Source organism: Nansenia antarctica (assembly GCF_963989245.1).
Source record: "Nansenia antarctica genome assembly, chromosome: 9".
In the NCBI taxonomy this organism is placed as follows: domain Eukaryota; kingdom Metazoa; phylum Chordata; class Actinopteri; order Argentiniformes; family Microstomatidae; genus Nansenia; species Nansenia antarctica.
In genome coordinates, this window is record NC_137679.1 from 31218087 (window position 1) to 31237971 (window position 19885).

Sequence of the window (19885 nt, forward strand, 5' to 3'; positions counted from 1 at the left end):
TGTTTACCGCATGGGAGGCTGGGTGGAGGTAGAAATGGGACGACAGGCTCATTGTAATGCACAGAATCAAACTGGTGTTTCATACCTTTCCTCATTCCATTCCATGCATTACAATGAGCCTCCACCAGTATGAAGATAGATATAGGTCAAAATTCACAGATCACTGTCTTTTTTGTTATTGTGTGTGTGCGTGTGTGTAGTCACTGTAAGGGTGTGTGTGTGTACTTTCATAGTACATGTACTGTATATGCTTGCGTGCCTGTGTTCCTGAGTCGTCAGGCAGGTTCGGAGCTAAGGAAAGAGCCTCGTGTGAGAAGAGGGTAGGGGTTCAGACACTAGAGCCATTGTGCGAGGAGGATTATAGGAGAAGAGAGGCTAACGAGATTAGATCTGACTGGCCGGGTGTCCACAGCTGTGGGAGAAGCCTCTGGAAGTTGCTCTGGGCCAGAGAGCACAGACCTGCAGGGTGCATGCTGTCGCCTAGAATCAAAGGCGGGTGTCAAGCGCACCCCGAAGTCAAATGAAAAGGAATCGCGTGCTTAATGGGAAGTGGCATGACTGTCTGATTGGAGGGGGGGAGGATGGAGGATGGGGAGGGGAGGGGTGGAGAGCCTCACATGGTGCGTGTGTGAGTTGAGAGATTGTGGCTACCGGCTAGAGAGAGCTGTGTTTGTGTGGGACGGGAGATGCTTGAAAAATGCCTCTTCAGTCTCACAGGGGAGGGTAGGGACGTGGGAGGCAGGCAGTCACAGGGTCCCTGCTAGCTGTGAGGTAATGGTTAAGAGAGAGATTAGATTTAGATACACTGTAGTGCAGAACGTATGGAGAGGGAGTGCACCAAGGGACTTTCCTTGTGATAGTCTGTGGTTTTATCTTTATGTTAATTTCAGCTAACTCCGGAAAGTACCAGAGTTACATTATGCATGGTGCTCATCGTCTGCAATGTCTTATCAGATATGATTCATGGGTCAGATGGAGATGAAACTGATGATACTGAAAAGCTAAAAAGTGGAGCAGCCTGGCACTGATTTATTGACTCACTGACTGACTGACTGACTGACTGATTGGCTGGTTGACTGACTGGCTGGCTGACTTGACTGACTGACTGACTGACTGGCTGGCTGGCTGGCTGGATGACTGACTGACTGACTGACTGACTGACAGGCTGGATGAAGTAACTGATAATATACACAAAAGTGTAATTCCATTGCCTTAGGGGGCACATAGGGTTGGGGACAAAGATGCTACATATAGCCCTCTCCAGTTTGCACAGAGGGGTTGAAGGTCATCTCAGGGTCAGCAGACCAGGGGAGGCTGGTGCGATTTCTACCTCCAACAGCCTCCCGCTGCTGCAGACAGTATACAACCTTCCTTCCTGGAGAATGCCGCCCGTGGTCGCACACTATGATGGATAGGTTTGTTTCACACACGGTTAAAATAAAGCTGCAGACTCACCTGTTTCCAGTGCCTGTCATGGTAATGCATTGTGAACATGGAATATATTTCCCATCATAGATATATGACTGGGGCTGAGGCTCAGCAGCAGATGACATGAGGGCTTTACTGGAACTCAGAGCCAAGAGTCCACGGCCATCAATCAAGCTGTCTCTGTCTCTCGCACACTCTCTCTTGTCATTTTCTCCTCCACCCCTTACATTTTCTGACTTTCTGACTCTCTCTCCCCCACTTACCTTATTTTTTCTTTCCCTCCTTCTTTCTCTGTTTACGTTCACTCACTCACACTTCACTATTCCCCTTTTTATACTCTCTATCTCTCTCTCTCGCTCTCTCTCTCTCTCTCTGTCTCAGCATGGCACTTGCAGTGGTTCTGCCTGTAGCCCCTGGCCTGGCCTCTCTGAATCCCTGTGTAATATGGATCTGATAGTAGGAGAAATGGAAGAGCATAAAAAAGAGCCCTGACAGCTCCCTGAGAGCTAAAAACACACAGAGCAAAAACAGACAGAGACGGATATTAGGAGGGTAATGAGATTTGAATGGGTCACCACCAAAAATCTATGATGGCATATGAGAAATAAGTAGGTAATAAAAATGATTAATATTCATGATAGATTTCACTTTGTGGGTTCATTCAGATGGAGAAATTAGATGTGAAAGATATTGCTGTGGCTTTGAATTGAGAAGTCTTCTTCACGTCTCACTACACAGGACCATTCCTCGATTTGTAATCAGGCTGGATTGATTTTTCAATCAGTGCCAAGTCTGTCCAGACTCGACTTGCACACAAGCTTGAAGAATAACAACTACAGCAGTTTATGTCCCCTTGACACAAGTCTTCTGAGTTTCATTTCTCAGTTCTTGGCCACCTGTGATCAAAACATATCATCACATCATGTTTTTCAAATCCTAAACCTCCTAATGATCCATGTCAATGGAGCACTCTACAGTTCTCTCCCTACATACCCTATTTGGGGATAACAATATTTTCAGATATACCGATGCAGATTTCGAAACAATCTAGAACATCTTTATAAGTGTTGTCAGTTACAAATATGTTTCAAGCTGAGGTCCTTTCATTTTCCCCTGGGGTGTGTTGAAACCTCCTGGGTGGCTTCTCCTGACGACAGAACAAAGGCAGATGCTTGTTTAGGGAACAGGGTATAAATTCCCTCCCGTCTCACTTCTAAACTAAACTCAGCATGAGGGAAGCAGGCATCAGCCGGCACACTGTGGCAAACTATTATTAGAGGGGGTGTACTCTTGACTCAGCTTCTGTGGTCCCACACCAATTACTATTTGACTCACAAATCATCACACATGCACAGCGGCTAGGCTCCCCCAGCGAATGCTGAATTCAATTACAGAACAGTGCATTACAGCCAATTCTTTTGATGTTTCTGCCTCTTTCTGCCTATGGGGATAAAAGAAAGTCCGCCATCCAATGCAAACAAAGTAATGATGAGAATGCGTTCCAACACTGGGTTGAGGTTGTCTGGTGGCAGAAAAGTATGCGCAGGAAGGGTGTGTTTCATATCTGCTGTGGTGGTTATTGTGTCTTAAAATAACGTGGTTGAATCGGGAAACATGTGGGATCCAGAAAACGATCTTGCAATACAAGTTTCGGCCATCCGAAACTCAGGAAATCTTATCATCGTTTGTACCAATTTACTTCATTCATTTAATTATTTAGATTTGCATATCTGAAATGTTTTGCTTCCAATTCCATTTGAAATGTGCACCAGTCAGGTTTTAGGTCTGGGACATATTATAAATGATAAGAAGCAGCATTGTGCAGCCATGTATGTATTGACCGCTGTAAGGGTTTTCATAAGGTTGATCATGCCCTTCTATTAGAGGTTATCTGCTATTGGTTTGGATCAGCCGCCTGCAATTGGTTTCTGGCAGGATAGGACTCAATGTATTATAGTAGAACTTTTCTTAGTGTTAATAAAGGTGTTACTTAAGGTTAGATTCCAGCTCCACTGCTTTTTACCATTTACATAAATAATTTTGGTTTGTCCTTGAACAATTGTAAATTGCATCTTTATGCTGTTGACAATACTGTTGTATACTCCTGTGCTCCCTCAGTTCAGCAGGCTGTTCTTGACCTTCAGCAACGGTTTGAAAATCATCTAGGTGACACTCCTCCCCGTCCTTGGTTATGGTGACACATTTACAGTACATGCACGTGGCAGCCTCAGTTCTCAAACTGTTACACTCGGTTTGTTACTCTGCTTTGCTCTGTTCATCTCCAGTGATACAGTACTTTACACACCCACCATTGTCTTTTATATCAGTGTGGGTTGGGGCTTATCGTTGTTTTTTAGTTGTATATAAAGCAGTTATTAAACAAATAAATTAATATATTAATATAATAATAATTCGCCTCATATTGTTGCTTTTATGGCTGACATGCTCTCCAGAGTACCAAACCACCTCCGAAGCTGGGCTGACCCTCAATGTTCCATACTTTTTGTTTGAACTTTAGTTCTCAGGCGCTCAGGCAGGTGCTTCTGTATCATGCCCACCCGGACTAACAGACTAAAGTTCAGTTTCTAACCCCAGGGCCATAAGTGCACTAAACTCGGCTAAGATCTAGAAAAACAAAACAAAAAATCTCCTCTGTAACCCCTGTAACCCCCCCTGTGCAATATGAGAAACTACTGTGCAATAACCATGGGAATAGTGCAATGTTCTATAACCGTGCAATATGTTTACATTCTTGTGATAAGGGTAATATACTGTATATAAGTCTACTAGTCCATATGTTTATATGTTTATAAAAGTACACAGTTACATGCTAACTCCCCCCTGTCTATATACCCCCCTGTGAATAGGCCATATAGTGTATAGAAGTATAGAAGTTCACATAATAGATACATTCTCAGATGTCTACCGACCACCTTTTTATTTATATCCCCAGAATAAAGATCATTCATTCATTCATTCATAAAGTATCTGTCATCTGAGGGATGTATGTGTTTTAATTGATCATATTGTACACATATATGTATAATGTTATGTATAGGAGGAATACATGTGAATATGCATAATAAACATGCTCTCACATTAAATGGATTAGGTACAGTATAGTGTGTGTGTGTGTGTGTGTGTGTACACTGTGTAAACTGTGTACCTGTGTACCTGTGTGTGTATCCGCATACCCTGTGTGTATCATGTTTGTTCATGTGGGGTTGTTTCCGTGTATGCATCCTTGTCTTGTTTCTCACACAGTTACAGTATGTTGTTTTTCAGACCAGTCCACCTGGTGCCTCCTGCCAACGCTGATAATCTCATAAAGATCTGCTTTTGTTTGGCAACCTCTCCTGCCTATGATGACATTAAGAACTGTAGTTCCTGCCCTCTTCCTGCCCTCTACCGATCCGCCAACTCAGCCAAACCTCCCTGGAGCCGGCCCTGAAACAGAAACAATTTGGGCGGCTGGAGAGAGAAGGTGAGGGGGTGGTTCTCTTATATCCGGACTCAGTGGTTGCTTCTGGGGTCAGACACACAAAAAAGATGACAGAATCAGATGGTTGCAGAGGCTAGAAATACTGCAGTCTCTCACAAATGTCAGACACTGCTCCCTATTGTCTCCTCAACCCACCTCAGCATGGAATGCAGGATAATATGAGTCTACCTCTTTGACGTTCTTAGAAACTAAACTAGGCTAATTTTCATGGTAGGCCGAATATTAATCTAAGAAAATATACATACATTCCAGAGCTGGATGTCCATACCCCAGTTCCAGATGTCTTTATGTCAAAATGACAAAAGAGAAGCAAAGATTTTAAAACTGGTCTGTGTGTTGCAACATAGGCTATTCATATTCATTTTTAGTTTATTTTCAAAACATGCAGTGGTTGCACCGGTCATGTTTTTTTTCATACACATAGGCTGTAATAATTAACGGTGGGATAATGCATTTATTGATATCATGTCAACATTACAAATAGCACACACATAGGTCAGGACTCAGGAGGTAATACATTATAAATCAATCATTTATAGGCTAAGTTTTTGAGTTAAATTAGACCAGGGCTACAGTAGTTACAGTAATGTAGAGCTAGACTACTCATCACATATTTTGTTTTGTGCTTTTCTTTTGTACAGTGTTCTTTTTTTCCTCCAAATTAAATTAAATTATATTTAATATTATTATTATTATTATTATTGTTATTATTATTATTATTATTATTATTATTATTATTATTATTATTATAGGTGGGGGGAATGGGGTAACAGATCTATGACTAACCAAACCAGCACAATCAGGACACTGCTTGATACTCGCCTTGTGCTAACATAAAACGCGATTGTAATGTAACTATGAACCATTCTATAACAAAACACAACACTTTTATTCTGTAATGTTCACAGTATGTCATCACTGAGCACGACCTATCTACTGCCTCTAGCTCTATCTGCCAGCCTGACCAGGAGTGGCGTATTTGCCGCTTTGCTACAGCAATTTCCCCGAAGATGGCGGCGTGTGGACGTGTTCAGCTGCTGCTGCTGTTGATGTCCGTGTCATCCTGCTCGTATGCATTTCAAGGATTGAAACCACCGAGCAATAATATTGGAAATGTAGCCGGTATTCCACCCAAACCTCCGGCTGTGGAAGGAGCGGCAGTGCCGGTCAAAGACGCCCCGGTCGGGGCCTCGCAGACTCGGAGGATGACCGGCTGGAAGCTGGCCGAAGAGGAGGCCTGCCGGGAGGACCTGACCCGGCTCTGTCCGAAGCACACCTGGAGCAACAACCTGGCCGTGCTGGAGTGTTTGCAGGATAGAAAAGAGGTAGCTACGCTGGGGGTGCGGGAGAGGCTGTGTGCACCATGGGTGTGCCTCGGCTTGAGTCGCGGAACAATCCGAATATTCTTGTGTGCAAAAATCGTCTGACAGGCTGGCTTGCTGTGTTTCTTATTGCCTCTGTGCTGTCAATGCGACAACGATCAGGGGGACACCTCTGCTCACCGGTGGGTTAGTTTTCCAGATTCTCCCGAGGCGAGCGTTGTTTAGAATCGCACAGCTTGGCTGCCTGCAGTTTGTGATCGTATCTTTCTTAGCCGTGTTTTGCAATGCAAAGCTTTGTTTCCAGTGATAGTCTTTACCCGGATAATCTGCGTCTGCTAAACCAAATCGAAGTTTATCATCCAGTATATACCGTTGTTAACGGTATAATGAAATGCTTAGGCTATTACTAGCTACCTCTCAGGGCATTGACAAAGAATCGGAATTTTAAAGTGTCATAATATACACAATAAATAGTAATAACAGTCAAGCGATACAATAAGTGTGGTCTTGGTATGGTTGAATACGTTTACATAGCCTATAGCAGTGATAATGAAAGTGTGTGTGTGTGGTGTGTGATGTGCAGGGGTGAGTGGAAACTGTCTGTAGTGAAGAGGAGCAGCAGACTTGATGATAGAATTGGAGTTGTGCGGGGGAAACAGGGAGTACAGGAGGGGACTGAACACACAGCCCTGGGGCTCCCCGTGTTGTTAATCAGTGTGGAGGAGGTGAGGCTGCCTAACCACACCACCTGGGGTCTGCCCGTCAGGAAGTCCAGGAACCAGCTGCTAAGGGAGGCGTTTCGACCCAGATCCCTGAGCTTGGTGACATGCTCGGAAGGGGAACAATGGTGTTGAATGCTGAACCGTAGTCAATGAACAGCATTCTTACATAGATGTTCTCTCTTGTGGGAAAGATAAGTGTGCAGTGTCATAGCGATTGCTATCATCGTCTGTGGATCTGTTTGGGCGGTATGCACACAGAGAGAGACAGCTTTTCACACCTACTTGTCAGTATTTTCACAAGGAAGAAACCCTGAGTCTGTGGTAGAGAGAGCACAGCGAGGCGGAACAGAATTGACCTGGCCTTATGGTTTATGGGAGTTTTACTGCAAAACCATTATGAAGAGCAGTCCGTTTTAATGTGCAATGGCAAAAGCCAGAGATACAGGCTGTAAAGGCCACATGCATGGAACATAAAACCATGCCCGTGGCACGAACTACTGAATTATGCCCAGTAGTAGGACTATCTATCAAGATTTATAGCCACACATCTCATTAACGTCCTCCTGCCCTCTGCTGAACTTGTGGAATGCTCCCCGTTCCTCATCCCTATTGGCTTTTGCAAGTTATTAATTTCCCCCGGGTCTTATAGTATAGTGGTTGGTCAAGAGGAAGGTGGACAGTTGACTACGTAAATAACACATCCGTATGCTAGCTACATCCGTATGCTAGCTGCATCCGTCTCTTTTGTTTACTTGTGGTGTATGAGGTTACAGTGTTAGTTTTAGCAGCCAACCATGCTCCAACCCTGTCAAGAACTCTATATCCTGCTGTTGCAATGCTCTCTCCATCCCTCCTCCCCTCCCTCCCTCCTTCCTTACTTCCCTCCCTCCCTCCCTCCTTCCTTCCAACGGAACAGAAATACACCTGCAGCGTAATAGTCCGTAGTTGTGTTGTGCAGCTGTAGTGCACTCACCACCCCCTGCTTCCAGAGTTTCATATTTTTCTCCTTCTCCATCCTGTCTGTGGCTACTCAACAGCAGCCCATGAGTCACCCCTATCCCTCCGTTTTGATTGGAGCCGTGTGGTTGCAGCAGCCCTTCGGTATCATTTTGTGCTTGGTTAGTGCCTCAGAACCGTTAGTCCGCGACAGGTCCGGTGTGGACGTGCAAGGTCTCGACCTTCTCTAATTGATGCCGTGGTGGTTGGAGGGGTCAGGCTGTGTTCAGATTGAGAGACCTGCTGTTGAGGACAGTGTGTAGGTTTAGGCTGTTTAAATAGCATAAGGAAAAGGAAATATTCATTTTTTATTCCTCCTGCAGATGGTAGCCCTAAAACTCTTCAACCTATCATCCTTAACTTCATTCTGGACGGTCTCCATTTTCATAATGCAAGCACAAGGGCAAAGGTTCAGCAGCTTCGAGGCAGGAAGCCAGTTATCTGGGAGAAAAGCCCTTGAACAGCAGTTTCAAAGCAGATTGACTGTAAAAGCCCATTCAGATTAAATGCTGAAACACCACTGAAGTGTGTTTGGCCCGGGCCTAAGCGTTTTATCCTCTCTCCCCCAACTCGGTCACAAGTTTAGGTTAACCCCTGTGACCCTTTGACGCTGTTGGTTATGCGTTGAGGCTGCAGCGCTGCACCCCCCCCCCCCCCTCCCCACACACGCTCACTCACTCACTCACTCACTCACTCACTCACTCACTCTCCCCTTTTCTTAACTCAGGGAAGCAGGCTTCTCATTAGCAGAGATGGAGGGGGTAGCCTGTCACTTTGGGAAGGCTGCTTCTTGCACCAGAGGAGTGTGTTGAAATAGGGAGTGATTATGTGTGCTGATGAGCCTTGTGACCTATTTTATTGAGTCAATTTCTTTTTTTTCTCCTGTCTTCTGTTCTCTCTGATGGTGCCAAATGGGAGCTGCTTTTTGAAATATTTTCTGCTGCTTTCTCATTTACTTTCGATTCCCCCCTTCCATCTCTCTCTGTCTCTCTCTGCGAGTCTTTTAGGGAACAAAGAAAGAGATGGGTTTTGGTCTGCTTCGTGCGATTTTGAGCACAGCCATAATGTTCCTTTGCGGACCTTTGTCAGCTGTGTATGAAGCCTAGGTTTGAAATGTCATCCCAACACAGCTTCCTCAGATTGCACAAGACTCCATTCACCTGTGCTTTACAACATTTTGTTTCCCAATAGGCTTTCATGCCTGTCCAGAATTCAATTTAAACCCAAATCAACAGTTGACCCTTGTCAAAAGATGTAGGTTACAGAAGGTCACTCTCTCTCTCTCTTCCCTTACAGCATCTTGGCTACATTTGTAGGCCTACTAGGCCAACTATGATGTTGCAGCACTGGCTTGCCTTGCAGGGCTTGTTTATGTCAGTTTGGTTCCAGATTGCTGGTGTTGACAATGAGGGCTTGCAGAAAAACCGTAGCCAAAACCAGCCGCATCAATCATCATCGTACGTACGTGGGAGTTTGCTGTCACTCGCTGGAAGACCAGTCGCGGCTGTTGCTTCGACTAAAAACGTGTGCGGAAACCCATTTTGTCCTGAAGTGGGTCTTTAGAAATGCTTTGAATGCTGTGGCATTTGTTTTTCTTTCCCCTCTGTTGCCTTTCTCCCATCACAAGTCTCCATAACGACACCGCTGATGTGGAAGTGCTTTAACCAGCTTCCTGCAACGTGGCCCTGAGTGAGACTCTTAATTATTGAAATAATGACTTCGCTCAAGACTCCGTAACAGCTGTGGCCTTCTGAAGAGGTAAATGGTAACTATAAATCTCTCTCATCTCCTCCAGGCGGGGACCCAGTCTCTCCCCCTCCCTGTACGTCCCCAGGAGCAGTGGTAACGCTCACACGGTTGGCGGCAGCTGCTAGTCAGCGTGCGATGTGTCTGAGTCTCCTGGCATCAGCCGGTCTTTCTCATCTGCATTTTGAGCAGAATCCTCGACGGACGGCCTGCTCCGTAAACAAAAGGGGAGAGAGCATGACTGATTTGGAGAAAGGTCCCCCGGGGTGGGGGTGGGGGGGCGGGGGTGGTGGTGGGAGACAATGATGGGGATAAATAGATTGGTTCACCACCCTTTAATCGAAAAAGGAAAAAAAAGAAGCTGGTTTTTGTTTTGTTGTCGATAAGATGAGGTGAGGGAGCGGTGTGACGGATGTTCAGTAAGGGTGGCTTTTCCTCGGACTGATATGAGGGATGTGATTTGTGTGTGATGCACACACACACACACACACACACACACACACACACACACACACACACACACAGGAAGCGAGGAGGACTCAGACCTGTAATCAGACCTGTGATGATGTCAGCAGCGAGGCAGTAGGACTGTCGTTGTTCTCCGTCTGAGCGGAACAGTCCAGTCATCCTGTCACCGTCCCTCCCTCTGTAATCCTGTTACTCAGCCAGGCACCGTGAAGGTTTAATGGCTCTGAAATGCGGCAGAGTACATCTATTTTCCACCTTTAGTACCTTCAGCGGTCGACAGTCAATGGGCCGAGTCACAATAGGCTTACTGCTTCGGATGAAGAGAAGGAGGATGAACAGGACGATGGTGATGATGATGGTAATGGTGATGACGTTGATCACACAGCAAAATGGACCGTTCTGTCCTGTGTCACTAAAAGCTAAGCTCCATTGGCAGTGGGGCCACAATCATTTTGAATGGGGGGACGTGCACCGCCTACCAGCCCACCCTGTGTCCCAGAGAACGTCACCTTTGCCTTTGGTCATGGTGCTGAGAGGGGTGAGAGGGCACCCAGAATGACACAACTGTTCTTTACTCAGCTCAAATCCATGTGCCGTATAGCCTAGCGAATACCAACTGACTCATGTTACCCATGTTGACCCATGTTAATGAAATGAAGGTGTTACTACACTGGTGTCAGGGCTGACAGTGTTACTGACATTTTTTGTTTTTCGTTTTGTTAAGCTTTTTTATGCTCTCTCTCTCTTTCCCTACGATTAGTCCACTTCCGTATTGCAACCTAAACAGACGGGGACTGAGTTGTGACAACACCGCAGGGAATCCTAGGTGGAAGTCCCCCTCATTATCCCTCTTCACATGCCACACTCCCTCCTCCTGTACTGTACACTCCAGGGGAGGCTGGTGGAGGTAGAAATCAGAGGACATATTTATTGTAATTCATGGAATGAGGAAGGATATCAAACTAGGGTTGCAAAATTCCTGTAGGTTTGGGAATCCTTCCATATGGAATCTTATCGGAAAGTTTCCCAAACTTTATCTCAAACCCCTATTTCTGCCTCCCCCAGCCTGCCTCCCTGGTATGCTATTACACACCCTCATAACCCCGCTGGCAGTGTCCTGTTTCATTTCCTGTGGCGGTGTGGCTCCTGTTCTCTGGATGGCGTTCTCTGGACAGCGTTGTGACATGCCCGCCCCCAGTGGCGCCCAGGGCTGGACCTCGGTGGCATTGGTAGTCCTCCCTGAGCAGAGTTCTTTCGACACTGGGTAGTCTCAGTCAGTTCTTCTACCTTACAAGCTCAATCTAAAATCAACACTCCGACTGGTGCCTACTACAGAAGCTTTCTCTCTCTCTCTCTGACACCGTTCCTCTCTTAATCAACCCCATAAAAGATTCATACCCCACAGCACGATTGCCCATCTGTTGTTGTTGTGTAGATGAATAACAGGTGTAAACTCAGTATCGTGGTGAATGATTTATCAATGTTTCTTGTTCATTGATTTCCTCTTCCTTTTCGATCATGAAGTTCTTTTTGGGTACCCCCTCCGCAAGGGAGTGGGATATGGGGCTGGGGGAAGTCAAGATAAGGGTTGTTGAATGTGATGGTTGTGGAACTAACTAGAAAGTGACACATGCATTAAGTGGTGTTTAGTGTTATACTCACAGACAGGACTTAACTTGCCCCCCCCCCCTCTCTCTCTTTCGCTCTCTCGCTTGCTGTCTTTCCTCTACCCAGATGAACTTGTAAGTGCCTTGTTAAATGTGTGGCTGTGCGGCTATCGTCTCGCCATTTGCATGATTGCAGGGTGTTGCGTGGGAGGTTTTGAAGTTGGCTGCTGAGGGCAGACTGAAGTGTTTGATGATGATGAAGTTTGCTCAGATTGTTTTTCTCGGTTTCTCATCTGTTTCTTTATCTCTGTGTAGGGGAAAAAAAGAAAGACTTGCATGGCATTGCGAGGTTGCTCTGTTCACAGCTGTTCAAACGGACAGAGGCCTTATCCAGCGTTCATTCTTACTTGATGGTATTCTGATGGCCAGAGGCTCGATTCTTGAAAGGTCTTGACAGCAGTGTAAAGTGACTGTAGCCCAGCAATTATAATACAGTTTCTCTACTGGAAATATTTCTTTTTTAAAAGTAATTATTCCTTCTAGCATTATGACTGCCATTGGCACCTGGTCCTACCATAGGTTTGTTTTTCTTATGATGACTGATGGGTAGATGATTCACTTACTTTGCTTTGGAAAAAGGCGTCTGCTAAATGTCAAAAATGTAAAGGCTTAAGCATTATTTTGCTCCTGTAGCAGGTTTGTAGAAGGCCTTGCAGAATTTGGATATGGATATATCCAAGGCAACGATAATCGGTCAGCAATAGAGGGTGTTACGTGGGAAGGGTGTTTCCCTTGATGAGGGAAATCACACGGGTCCCCCTGCTCTATGCAAACAAACCTACACTTAAGCATCACAAGGACTGAGGTAGGCTTTAGAGAATGGAGATGTTTACTCTGCTGGAGAAAAGACACTTTGATAAGGACACTCAGTGACACACACACACACACACACACACACACACACACACACACACGTCACACTCATACTCCGGGCGGCTCTGATTTCTGTGTTATCTCCCTGTCGCAGTGTGTGCCCTCGCGCCCGAGGATGGATGGGTTTTCTGCGCCCCGAGCTGTCATGCCACACTGCTCATCATCCCACTCTGTTCTGGGAGCCTCACAGATCCATCTCCATCGCTGCTGAGGGAAGCGCGGTCCTGACGGAGAGGGCTGTGGTGGCGGTGGTGGTGGCATGGGATCTCAGGGTTTTGTCCTATTAGAGGATGCGAACCAGTAGTGGACGGAGAACACGGTCCCCTGACCCTGGCTCAATCCCAAACCGACCAGAACACCTCAGTCCTCAGCCTCAGCCCCTGGTCTGTGCAGGGGTCTATTTTTAAGTAAGCTTGTATCCTGTTTTTGAGGGTTGTAAGCAGAGACTTGGCCAGGCTGGGCCGGACACCTTTAGAAATCACTCTCACACAGTGTATGTGTGTGTGTGTGTGTGTTCTGTGCGTGTTCCTGTGCGTGTTCCTGTGCGTGTTCCTGTGCATGTTCCTGTGCATGTTCCTGTGCGTGTTCCTGTGCATGTTCCTGTGCGTGTTCCTGTGCGTGTTTCTGTGTCTGTCTCTCTGTGTGTGTGTGTGTGACTGTGCCTGTGCCTGTGTGTGTGTGCCTCTGTGCCTGAGGTATGTGTTGCCTGCTGCCTGCTGATGGCTATCAAGGGGAGGCGGCTGTGATCAGAATGAGAATAAGGTTGTAGACGAGTGATTCACCTCTGAGCCACTGGCCTCCTGCAGCCTTTCAGCAAAGTACAGAAAGACACAGGAAGCCACCCAATCATCTCACCTCAACACCTTCACTCCCTTTTCAAAAAGCAATGGTGGAGGAACCTGCAATCTCCTCCTTCAATACATTTTGAGAAGGAAGCCAGGAAGGAGGAGGTGAGATGAGGATGAGAGGAGGTGAGGAAGGAGGAAGAGAGGAAGGATGATGAGAGGAAGGTAGGAGGATGAGAGGTAGGAGGAAGAGAGGGAGAAGGAAGGAGGAAGAGAGGAAGAAAGGAAGGAGGATGAGATGATGAGGTAGGAGGAGGTGAGGAAGGAGGATGAGAGGAAGAAGGAGGCTAGGAAGGAGGATGAGAGGAAGGAGGAGAGGAGGAAGAGAGGAAGGAGGAGGTGAGGATGGAGGAGAGACTACTGGGACCCAGGGAGGATGAGGGAGGATGAGGTTTCAGGGTCATATCAACTTGTTTCCAAATCAAGACTGCAGCTTGTCCTCTTCTGTGTCTGTCTCAAGCCAGATTCCTTTCTAGTAGGGAAACAATCTGAAGGCAGAGAGGAGAGGAGGGAGTGCCGCCATTTCAGTTGATTCTGGCATGGAAGCTGAGGTGATGTGGAGAGGGATCAAAATGGGGAAGAAAAGTCTGCAGTGTTTTCATCTCTATCAGATTTTCATCTCTATCTATCTCAATCAGAATTGCTTTTATTAGGCTCCGTCCCAACGTACAGGAGTAAAGACCTGGGGCTCAGGTTCCTCAACATTGGCATCAAGATACAACATCACAATAATAGAGTAAAGTAAAGTAAGTAATAATAAAGTAATAATGATGAAGTGATTGGGTAGTCGTACTACAGCGGAACCAGTCGTACTACAGTGGAATCAATAGTGCAAAATGCTGTGCAAAGTACAATAAGTCATATTATTATACCATTACGTGGCCAACAGAGAGTGATCAGAAATGTCCTGTAAATGGACTGCACTTATATAGCGCCTTATTTCAAAGCGCTTTACAATGGCCTCTCATTAACCCATTCACACACACACACACACACCAATGGCGGCAAGCTACCATGCAAGGTGCCGGCCCGCTCATTGGGAGCAATTTGGGGTTTAGTGTCTTGCCCAAGGCAACACTTCGACACCACTAGAATCATCAATCACGATTTGTGATCATTAGAACGCTGGCTCTCCCTCCTGAGCCACAGCCGCACCCGTCTTCTGTGTGCTGCTGTGACCTTCTGGCCATGCATACCATAGCCTCGCCTAGCCTCTAACTTTTATTTCACAACAATACAGAGCGGGCTCTTGCTCTGTCATCACAAGTTAATAGGCTACGCCTTGAAAATTAAAATGTGCTTCCAACAAGTCAGTTCTTACCACATCAGGGGCCTACTCTCAGACCCCGGTTGTTCCCTCTGTTGCAGTTTCCATAGTTCAGAAAGCTCTCTTATCTGCATGCATTTGACTCCATACTCTTAATTGCTTGGCTTTGATTCCCTGATGCACCCAGAGCACTGCATTACTTTGCTTCGCGTTTCACTTCCTCGAGCAGCACAGAAGCTTGCTACGTTCCTCGCTCAGCTTCTTCCGGATGCTGCTATAGGAGAGGTGGAGGTGGGGGTACAGGATGCTGCTATAGGAGAGGTGGAGGTGGGGGTACAGCTCTGCTCTGGATGCTGCTATAGGAGAGGTGGAGGTGGGGGTACAGCTATAGGAGAGGTGGAGGTGGGGGTACAGCTCTGCTCTTTGAAGGTGGTGAAGGCAGTCTAAGCATGCAGGCACCAGACTAAACAATTGCAGTGGAGCAAAAAACTTCAAACAGCTTTATTTGTTGTGGCAGAGTGCTGCGCTTGCATTCTTTTGGGCATGGGCGACAGGTTTATTCAGGCCCGCTAAAGGTGATTTTCTTTTTTTTGTCTGTTCAGTTCCCATAACACTAGCGTATAATGCAGTATAATCAGTTCTTGCCCGATTCTCATTTTACTGCGGTCCGCGGTTCGTTATCAACCATCTGTCCTCACTTAACTGCGTAGATTAAACATTGGCGTTGTACCAACGGGCTATGCTAATACTGGAGAAATGCGGTCCCGCAATTAGTTCAAAACCAGTCTCGTATCATTGTACAGACAAACTGCAAGAGTTTCATTTGACTGGGGATCTGTTATGACTACGGGGTGTGTGTTAGCGTACAGTGCGGTGCTTTGTTTGAAGGATGGTGTCACAGAATTGGCATGGCGAGGAGAACTGAGATCATTGTTAGAGGGGAATTTTGCTGTTTGTTGGACTGTCTCTCCTCGCTTTCGTTCCCTCATTCTCCCCTCTCCTTCTCTCTCACTTGGTGGTAATCTGACACGGAGCTCCCCTCCCCTGAGGAGTCTCATTGCTGCTGTGTGTCTAAACTGATGGCGGCTGGTGTGGCTCAGCGGTGTGACGCCTTACAGAGAGAGACTGCTGTGGCACCGGCCAGTCATATCTGCTCTACCGCTGCCGCTGATGCTAATGATGCTGTCTTCCCCTGAGCAAGGCGTTGCAGGTTTGAAGCCACGGGCTCTGTGACTGCCTGCCCAGAGTGTTGCTACATCAGAGTGTGACTGGACCATAGAGATACGGTTCTATCTCAACCAACTAGACAATGGAGCCCTAACAGGAAGACATGGTCTGCTCTTGTTAGGGAAGAGAAGAGACGGAGATGAGGGAGGGAGGGGGTTGCTGTGACTGGAAGGGAGTCAAAGAGCTGCTGAGATTTGCCCAAAGTAATTAACAATATTCAATAGGAGAAAACCTAAAACCATGGAAATGCCTTGGGATGGAGTCCATAAGCCTGTCCTGGCCCAATGGTGCTAATGGAAGCAACCACTCTGATACAGGATGTTGCAGAAGAAGAGGGCAGGAAGTGGTAATGATGGCTGCTTAGGCCTAGGCTTTAATAATTGAGCGGCTGCTGGCTGGCTCGCGAGCAGAGGGATCTTAACCCCTTCACCGCTGAGCGATGGCCATTAAAGGCTGCTTAGGGATAGGAAGTACGTTCACAGCAGTGTGATGGAAGGGAAGTGTGTGTTTGAGTGTGTGTGTGTGTGTGTGTGTGTGTGTGTGTGTGCGCGTGTGCGCGTGTGCGTGCGTGCGTGCTCATGCCTATCTGTATAAATGCTGAGGTAATCTTACAGTTTTATGCACTGTGAAACTGTTACAGGCTGCAGGAAACATTAAATAACCCTCTGCTCTCTGAAATCACTGTGCCTCCCTTTCAGTGGGACACTCCCCGGGGAACACTTAAGTTGTCAGAAACAACATCATACTTGTTGATTTAATCGAGGGCATATGTTTTAAACATGAGCCAATGGTTCCCCTGAGAGCTGGTAATGCAAACCTGGTCCTCCGTGGATCAGTTGGTAGAGCATGACGCTGACAACGCTTAGGTTGTGCGTTCGATTCCCGCTGGATATATACTGACAACTGTATGCACTCACTGCAATGTAAGTCGCTTTGGCTAAAAGCGTCAGCTAAATGGCATATATATTAGAATATTATTATTATCATAAATACAGGCCAAATGAGGTTAATGTTCTCACATGATTCTCAAACGCTTAAGACTGACCAGTCAAGCCACATTACTGAGGTGTAGAGGGTGAACCCTGAATCTTCTAATGAACCTAGGCTACTCTGGCCTCTCCTGGGCTACATGGATACCATGGTCGCACTACTCGATCACAGTTTGACTGTCTTGGTGCCCCGCTGGTGGAACAAGCTTCCCTCTGCTGTCAGGACTGCTGAGTCACTCCCTATCTTCCGCTATAGATTGAAGACCCATCTCTTCAGGCTACATTTTAACTGTCCCTCCTGAAGACCTCTTCATCCCCACTACCCCACTGTACATTTTCTCTACTTTATTATAAAATAATAATAAAAAATAAAATAAGGTAAAGATTATTATAGCATAATTATAGCTTCTAGCATTGTGTCTGCCAATGGCCCATGGTTTTGTCATAGAGTTATTTTTCTTATGATCTCTGATGGCTAGATGATTCATTTAGGGATGTCCCGATCCGATATTGATATCGGATATCTGCAATGTTGGTCCTGAATGCTGGATCGCAGATCGCACGGAAAAAAAATAGGCACCGATCTGCTCTCCCGATCTGGCGTGTCACTCACGTGATCGTGATGACAACAATAGTAGTCAGTGGTCACAACATTTTTCGGCTGTTTACATTAATGACAACACGAGTATTTGAATGTTGGTACAGCTCAAGAATGGGAATGCGAGGAGAAAAGCATCTGATCAAACCACAACAAACGCTGCTAACAGCTAGCGGCTAACAGTGGTACATCGCTAGGAACGTCTAACTGCGTTTTTATAACATCACAACATGCTGAGAGAACATCGACATGCTAAAAATACATAACTACGCATAACTAGATGAACACACAGTTCTTGCTTTTGAACACGTTCTAAAACGAAAGTATGTTTACAAGCCATGTATCACTTACCGGTAGCCTCCGGCAACAGTGAATCCAATCCACAGATTATAAGTTTTTAGTGATCGTTAAACTGTTGTATATTATATCGACTGGGTACTTTAAAACTTCAAATTGCCTGTTATGAAAAATACGAAAACTAGATATTGTTGACATCCCTTTGATTCTGCGACTGGTTTATGGTCTCACCAGCGGGCGTCACTAGGCTACACTTTAAAAAAGGGTGCTATAATTGATTTGCCATTTGTAAGAGAAGATAAATAGAATAAAAACCTGAAGGCACTAAACCTAGAAATCAGATAGTACCTCTTTTTTTTCTACAATGCTGAATGCTGCTGTTTAAATTGTTTTAACTTTAAACCAGTTGGTCACTGAGTACTGCAGAGTACTCTTTTTGTTGCTTAAAGCCTGGCAGTCTTTAATAGCCAACTGTTGTTGTCTCGGGCGGCTGTGGTGCAGGAGGTAGAGCCGCCATCTAATGATCGGAAGGTTGGCAGATCGGCGGTTCGAGCCCCGGCTGGCCACATGTCGAAGTGTCCTTGGGCAAGACACTGAACCCCAAATTGCTCCCAGTGAGCGGGCCGTCGCCTTGCATGGTAGCTTACCGCCATTGGTGTGTGAATGTTTGTGTGAACGGGTGAATGAGAGGCCGTTGTAAAGCGCTTTGGATAAAGGCGCTATATAAGTGCAGACCATTTACCATTTACCATTTGTTGTGGACTATATACTGTCCTGTCCTAAGCTGCTGAATCATATGACATGTCAAATGACATTTTTACATTAAGTGAAAAACTTTTTGTGAATAAAATAGTCGGAAATACAAGTACTTGATAGATAAATAAATCGAGTGAAGAAGCTAGCTTCTCAACAGTGCAGTGTGGGCTGAGTGGCAGTAGACCTGAGTTATGGCCTGAGGTGCTGCCGGTTGAGCAGTTGTATGGCTTGAGGGTAGAAGCGGTCCCAGAACTTGTTGGTCTGGGTCTGAATACTACGAGGTGTGCGTGTGCGAGCAAGTGTCTGTGGGTGATCACATGTTTGTGGGTGATCCTCAGAGGCCAGCCAATGATTTGTATGATGGGAACAGCATGGTGACATTTTGACTGTGTAAGGGTGTGGAGAGGGAGAGATGGAGGGAAGGAAGGAAGGACCCAGAGTGGAGGCTCAGGTCAGGCACTCAGACTGTCTTCCCCCTTTGAAAACATCCCCCCTTCCTCACCCCACTCCTCACCGCCCTCAGGGCAGTAACTGTCTCCCTCTTCCTCTCCCTCTGCTGGTATGCCTGCAGCTCCCTCGACTGTCCTCACTTGCTCTTTCCAACCCTAACAGTTTGGCCGTGGCCCTGTGTCAGTGGTGTGTGCTGGACTTCGGGACAACATGCCTGCCAGGGTGTGGCTGCTGGGTATCTTGTACAGCAGCAGGAGCGGTTATTGGCAGCAGAACTGGGCTCAGAGCTATTTCTGGTATGGGTGTGTGGGACTGTCCCTGTCTCTGCCAGTCCAGAGCAGTTTCCTCTTTCTCCAGAGTCTCTCTGGCTGGCTGATGTTGTTTGGCTGATGAGCTCTATTAAAGACACACACACACACACACACAAAGACACATGTGTACACACACACACGCGCATACACACACACACACACACACACACACACACACACACACAAAGACATGTGTACACACACATACACACACACACACATACACTGTCGTGAGGGTTGCGAGGCCTCGAGCCTGATGCTGCTGTTGAGCTTCGTGGGGTCGACGAGGTCGCCGTGACAAAGTGAGAAGGTTGTTATTATTTTCCTGCCTCGTCCTCATCCTGGAGTACCTGTCCAGGCCCTCCTGGCTGCTGAGTGCATTTCTGAGCAGAGAGCCGTCTGGCGGGGCGCAGGCCCAGCA

At 46.5% G+C, this 19885-nt stretch overlaps 1 protein-coding gene across 1 annotated transcript in view; it reads left to right on the forward strand.

Moving 5' to 3' along the window:
• Nucleotides 1-5934: 5934 nt before the first annotated feature.
• Nucleotides 5935-19885, forward strand: part of glg1b (golgi glycoprotein 1b) — a gene marked incomplete at its 3' end in the record, with an annotated part of 45620 nt that continues 31669 nt past the window's right edge. The window contains exon 1 of the mRNA XM_080539392.1: nucleotides 5935-6255. Within this exon, the coding sequence (XP_080395518.1) occupies nucleotides 5941-6255 (315 nt within the window). The 5' untranslated portion in view covers nucleotides 5935-5940. The remainder of the gene's footprint in view (nucleotides 6256-19885) is intronic.